The following is a 7,305-nucleotide window of genomic DNA, read 5'->3' on the forward strand; positions in this document are numbered from 1 at the left end:
ACAATAAAAATTTCATTCAAATTGTTATGTTGGAATTGATAAACCAATTGCTTACTCAACAAACAATCCAAGAACATAAATTATCCAATGTAAATCACTCAGAGCTCAGTGAGAATGATCAAAATATCTTGTTTTACATCTGTGGGTATATAATTCGTTCTTGTGAAAAACGCTATTCAAATCTTAAAGATGACCTTCGAAGATCAACTGCATTGAGCAACTGAAGTCAACATCAACCACTGATTCCTTTGTAAGCAAATATAACAAATGGACAGAGAAGAAAGACAGAGGTGGTTTGATAATACCGTCTGACAACTTTTATTTGTTGACCAGAGAATTTGAAACAGTAGTAAGGAAGCATCTAGGAGACCAAGAACTAAATGCTAAATCCCTGCTACATGATAAATTAAAAGAACTGATTATGGAATCATTTATGGTGAAATATTACTCTGAGCAGATTTTTGTGGGTATTGACTATGACAACTACGTTTTAATCTTGGAGGACATCATTCACCTATTTCTGACAATCCGTGGTTTTTCTACTGCCAAAGTGATTAGAAACAAAATGATAAAAGACAAAGTCACATCAAAGAAGTCTTTGAGCCTAAGACAGGTTTTGAAGGAAAACCATATCACTTAACTGTATCATTTCAGGGTATATATATATGTGTGAAATGTTAAAAACATCAGTTACATTTATCGCAGTGCTTATTCTTATTTATTGACTTTTCATTACTATATGTTCATAAACTTTGTTGTTATCACACATTTGCAATGTGCTTGTACATGATATGTATATGATTATGAGTTGCCATTTCAAATTTAAAAAAAAAATGCAATTTTAGATACATAGACTTACAATTAAAGTTTATGTTAAGCATAACAAATGTTGTCTTTCTTCAATGATCTCTACATTTATACATTGCAGCATTTACTTAATCTCTACTGGATTTCAGATATTCTGTATTTAACGTTTTCGTGGTAGTTTGGTGTTGTCGATAACATTTTCATTATTGTTAACATTGGTTATATTTCCACGCTTGGGATTCAATGCTTGAGCTCCATCAGCACGTAACTGTGTCATGGTATTTCTTACTTCATAAACACTGGGGTTGTTATTGGCTCCTCCCTTGTGTCTATAGTGACCGAAATGCTGTTCCAGGGGGTCCTGGTTGAAGTTGTAAGTTAATACAAAATCTGCTCCTTGGTCCAACATAAATTTCACACATTCGGTTATAGAATTTATACTGATTTTTACACCGGCTAGAGTTTGTGCGCTTAGTTGCATAGATAATTTCTGTGAAAGTGTCAGGTTTGGTCTTTGCATGATTGACTGCTTCCATTCCTTCAAATAATCCAAAAATGTTGATTTTAACCAATTTAGTCGAGGATCATCACCTCCTGTGAAGGGTTCCAAATCAGGATTCCTTTTGTTACGTCCTTCTAACAAATTTCTCACATTGAGGCAATCGAAAAATTTATTGAAGTTTCGATTAAACAAAACAGTTTCTGACACACTGTCATCATACAAATGTTCTAAGGCATTGGCCACACTACCACTTAAAATTTGAGCGGCCAAATTTACCTTCATATAGGTGAATGCTGTAAGGTCAATGTGCCTCCTTGTCAACTTTGGACAGGGACTATATAGTTGCAACTCACAGTGTTCCTCAAACAGTCTCACAATGTGCATCCATGAGATGTCTTTTACATTTTTCCATAGTCGTCTGGTGTTTTTATGGGAGAAGGAGTTGCTAAAACAGTTTCTGGCAGTTTTAATTAAATGGGGGACATCTGATATAAAATACAAATTCCTGCTGTTGTCATGTGGGTTGATGGTGAAATATACGGGTTCCTCAGAATTATCTATCTTGTGAAGTTGAAAAAAACGTCTGTTGGCTGATGCTCCGTCACATGTACAAAATAAAACTTTTAACTTTGCCACACATTCTACCAATGAAACGGCCTTCCAAATGATAGGATATAAAAAGCAGCAGTAATACTGCTTGTAGCGAACCCAGCTAGGGGAAATTTCAAGTTACTGGTCACACCTCTCACCATAATCACTAACATAAATTTTGCAAGTTGAGATTTTTTACAGTTTCCTACAAGATTTTCCAAGTTTAGAATTTCATTGCCAATGGAGTCCAGATAAATATCCTATCAATTCTCCAGTGTGTTTATCGTACACTAAATCCTCCTGTATCTTTATTTCGTCAAATAAAATACCAACAAAGCTTTTATGGTTGTCTTCATACATAGCTGGAAAAAAAATTGAAACCCTTCATAGAATAAAAGTAATGTCAATGAAGTCATTGAATTTCTTGACGATGTATATATTTATATCCGGTAAATAAAGACACAGAATATAGACTCTGGTGAAGAGTTGTCTCATCATGCTCATTGGCAATCATGGCACATCTCAGTTTTTTTATAGAAACCTCTTAGATACCCTAAAATTTTATGTCCATTTTTAAGGTACATGTACGTACATGTAATTGTAAACAATCAAGAAAATTCAAGCAGCATATACATGACATAGTTCTGGCGCCTAACCTGATCAACGCAACTGTATAGCTATATATTTATAGGTACATTTTAGTACATTTTACATGTACACTGAACATCACATGTATGACCTTCATGACTTTAAGGTTAAAATAAAAATGCCAGTATTTTTGTTGTGTTGTTGGTTAGCTGTTTTACAGCAACTCGGTTTTAATTGTATTTAAAGATGCAGTACCAATGTGCAGGTGAAGTATTCATGTAACTTAATTACTTTAACATTGTTAAATGTTTATTGCGGGACACAGTTGTACATGTATATGCATTGCAATAAATTTATATTCAGACTACTGTTGCATTATTTTCTTTAATTCCTATCTGTTTCCTAAATATAATTCAATACATGTAGGCATTAGGACAGATACATGTACATTATTCAGGTGTAACATTTATTCTATTGACCTTTAAGGTGACTACAGAAAGATGCCCAAGCAGAAGTGGAGATTTCTTATTAACTGGAAGACTGATTTTAATAACATGACATCCTGGTTTATATTATGGCTTGATTCTGATTAAATTATTCTTCTCTGTCCAGAAATGCTGTATAAGTTGGTCACTATAAGATGTTTTCATCATAAAATTATTCATTTTGACAGTTATCCTACCGCCTATAGAAAATAAATTGTAATGTAAACAGTTAGTTTCTTACCCAACTTGCTTGCTTCATCATGTAACATCTTTATCACATCTGGTTGGAAACCCAGAGCACTCTTTGTATAATGGGAGTAATCAAAGAGTGTTCTTGTACTTGGTAGCTTTATAAAACCACTGTCCCTCAAAGAATCATATGCCTTCGCACTTTTGCTTCTCATGAACAAGCACCATCTTATCAACATGGGATGCCAACGCATGCCGTTCTTTCCTGCTGTATTGTATTTGATCTGCTTTTCCCAGAACAATCGTTGGAGGCTATTTGGATTTGGAAAGGCTTGTTCAAAGTCATTTTGACATGTTGACATGAGGTCTTTCAGTTCAATGTTTTCTACGCTGGGATTGTTGAAAGTTACACCATTTTGCAATATTTGTTTATGAAGTTGTCTTTTTAATTTTTCTACTTCTGAAGACAGAGTTCTCATTTCGGTTTTTTGTTGTTCAATTTTGGTCACTAGATTTTCTCTGGACATGTGTTTATGTTGATATGTTCGATGAACAAAAGTCACAGGTGGTGTACTTTTCTTCTCATCAGCTCTCTGTTGTCTTTTTCTCAACATTCGTCGGTCTTCTGCACAAGACGAGCAACGACTACCCTGAACAAGCATTTGGCATTTGACGGAACGTATAGTTGATGTGTAACCGGTATCCCACTTTGTGGCACCATAATCACCTTCACGATAACAGCGTATTTCATTCGTAAATGCATCACTAATTCCTGAGCCAACTGGAGTAATGTACTGAAATTGCTCATCTGGATTACCAACACATACAAAAAGCATGCGGAGTCTTGCTAGCAGTATTTGCACAGAATCTATGCTGTTGTACACTGTGGGTAGTCCGGTCCAAATGTTATTGTCCTTCCCAATTTCTTTGTTGTGAACGAAAATCCTTGGTAGAAAGTTGGCATCAATAACCACTGAGAGTTTAATCTTAATGTCAGTTTTATCTTTAACATGATAAGGCTCCAATATGTTTATCCTATTTGAATCTTTATAAAGTATATAATTTTCACTTAGTTCTGATTTCATACTAATTGCTCAAATTCATACAGTTCTGATGAAGGAGAATCAGTCTGTGTTGCCACTGCAGTGACCTCATGCTGTACATTTTGGTTGACAAAGATAGTATGCAATAATTCTTCTACACTTGTGTTATTGTCTGCATCACCTTCTGCAATGTCCACATCTCCGTCTTTATTTTCCACATCACCTTCTTCATTGTGCACACCATTTTCTTCATTGATCAGTTCACCTTCATTAGCTTGAATAAAAATATCGTTCATTATCCTATCAACTGCTGTCCAGCCAGATAGTTTTTCATTATCGACCTCACATCGAACATGTTGATTTAAATTGTTAACGTTCAGTTGTTTAAATTCTTCACACTGACTATTATCTACACTTATAACATTATCAATTTCACCTTCACTTTCAACATGTTCAACTTCAGCTAAAATCTCATTCATTATTTTATCTACTGGTGCAAGGGTCAAGCCAGAAACAATATCGAGTTTTGGTTTCTTCCAATTATCAAAATAGTACTTTCTTCTTTGACAAACTGATGACTTTCTTCTTTTTCTGGGCATTCTGAAAGAGAATGACATGAATTAAATAAACAGTTAAGGGCATACAATAACTAGTTGATTTTTCCTTTAAAATAATTTGTTTTGCACTATTGAAATAATGCAAAGAAAAATTTCCCTTCCAGACTTTATACTAATTACTTTGGGATACTAGTACTTCAGTTTGAAATTTAAAGGTCTCATGCATGTAAGACATTAATTTCTGTTTTTCAATCGTTGAATTTAAGATGAATAGGGAATGTGTCCATGGGAACAAAGACAATGCCCCATCTTGCATACAACTTTATAAAGGGACATTTCCCAAGAATAGTAAAATTGATGCTACCCATATTCCTACTTGATCTGTGTTTTGTGATAATAAGCATTGTGCATAAGTTTCATAACATTTGGTTGAGGCAAACTTAAGTTAAGAGAATGTAATGCAGCCGGTAAATCTTATACTAGTATGCACACGCTGAAATGTCTCGCCTTCTTTACTAATCATTTATATTATGTTGATAGTCCTAAATATAAAGCTTTACTACAACTATCAAATAAACTTAACATGATCCAAGAAAATGAGGTCAAGGTCATAAAAACCAAACAAGAAATACATGTACACCTTACAATCTTTCAATACACTAAATATAGTTGACCTATTGCTTATAGTTTCTAAGAAACAGACTTAACCAAGAAAACTTAACACATTGACCAATGAACCATCAAAATGAGGTCAAGGTCAGATTTACCATGCCAGGCAGACATGTACAGATTACAATTCTTCCATTCAACAAATATAGTTGACCTACATGTACATGTATTGCTTATAGTTAAGAAAAACAGACCAAAAACACAAAATCTTAACACTGAGCAATGAACCATGAAAATAAGGTCAAGGTCAAATGAAACCAGCGAGGCTGACATGTACATCATAAAATATTTCCATACACCAAATATAGTTGACCTATTGCATATAGTATTAGAAAAAAGACCAAAACTCAAAAACGTAACTCCCCCCCAAGGGTGACTGGGGAATAGAAGTATAGTCACCATTGGTCTTCCTCCGACCGGCAGTAAAACCCTTGCTAAAGTGGGGCGTCCGTTTGGCTGTGCGGGATGTACAAATTTGCAGCCACGTCCGGTCAGAATGGGGACGTTAAATCCGATGCCTCGTGTAAAGAGAGTGCCACGCTCTTTGCACGTTAAGAACCCTTGCAACAACTCTTTGAGGGGTCCGTAGGTGACCTGTTGCAAGGCTAAATTTCTGTCCCTATCCAATATACCCTCATTTCCCGTGGCAGTCTAAATTTTTCCGACCATAATCCCGAAAGCCCCTATTACAGAACCTACCTATTGTATTAATTGGTAAATTGTTCTCGTCCTGAATATGCATGAAATATTTGCCACTGGACGTTAAGCAACCAACAATCAATCAATCAATCAAAAACGTAACTCTGACCACTGAACCATGAAAATGAGGTCAAGATCAGATGACACCTTACAGTCATTCCATACACCAAACATAGTAGACCTATTGCATACAGTATAAGAAAAACAGACAAAACACAAAAACTTAACTGTCGCCACTGAACCATGAAAATGAGGTCAAGGTCAGATGACACCTGGCAGCTGGACATGTACACTTTACAGTCCTTCCGCACACCAAATATACTAGACCTATTGCTTATAGTATCTGAGATATGGACTGGACCACCAAAACTTAACCTTGTTCACTGATCCATGAAATGAGTTTGAGGTCTAGTGAAAACTGTCTGACGGACATGAGGACCATGCAAGGTACGCACATACCAAATATAGTTATCATATTACTCATAATAAGAGAGAAATTAACATTACAAAAAATCTTAACTTTACTTTCAAGTAGTCACTGAACCATGAAAATGAGGTCAAGGACAATGGACATGTGACAGACGTCTTGAAAGGCTATTATACTTTTTTTTCTTTGACATCTTACATCGACAGGAAGGCTTCGAAGCAAAAAATGTTAAATAGCCTTCCAAGACTTCATAATAATTTGACTAGTACATGTTAACCTGATTAAAAAAATCCTTCCATACACCAAATATAGTACACCCACTGCTTTAATTATCTAAGATAAGGACTCCAAGCTTTGGGAAAGTACATTATTTATACGTGCCTTAAATGTTAACCCCTCACCCCTCCTGTAGAATTTTGCAACATGTATTTTTTTTGGCTTAGAAACATTCAAATTTCTGATTTGAGCTTAGTTAGAGTATTTATACATAGCTGGAAAAGTAATAACTGTAAGAAACAAGTGAAACTGTGAGTTACTACTCACTAATGATACCCCCACTGCAAGTGGATAATCTTAATAGTGTAAAAATATGTAAGTGCTCGGTAAACAGGAAGTTGTTGAGGGATCAATCTGAAAACGCATCACACAGTATAGTTGACCCTGAAACCAAATTTCAGAAATTATTGTAGTGTATAGTTCTTGAGAAAAAAGCAAGGAAAAATATTTATGGGACGGACGGACTAACAGA

At 35.2% G+C, this 7,305-nt stretch overlaps 1 protein-coding gene across 1 annotated transcript; it reads right to left on the bottom strand.

Annotated features, from left to right (window-relative positions):
- Positions 1-204: 204 nt before the first annotated feature.
- On the bottom strand, positions 205-4,801 carry LOC127707291 (uncharacterized). The gene is made up of 2 exons (XM_052211823.1): positions 3,215-4,801; positions 205-2,262 (listed from the first exon to the last, which is right to left on the bottom strand). Exons 1-2 carry the CDS (start codon positions 4,245-4,247, stop codon positions 2,132-2,134), a joined length of 1,164 nt encoding a protein of 387 aa, XP_052067783.1. The 5' UTR covers positions 4,248-4,801; the 3' UTR covers positions 205-2,131.
- Between the last annotated feature and the right edge of the window lie 2,504 nt (positions 4,802-7,305).

This window comes from Mytilus californianus, unplaced genomic scaffold (genome assembly GCF_021869535.1).
Source record: "Mytilus californianus isolate M0D057914Y unplaced genomic scaffold, xbMytCali1.0.p SCAF_62, whole genome shotgun sequence".
Classification (NCBI taxonomy): domain Eukaryota; kingdom Metazoa; phylum Mollusca; class Bivalvia; order Mytilida; family Mytilidae; genus Mytilus; species Mytilus californianus.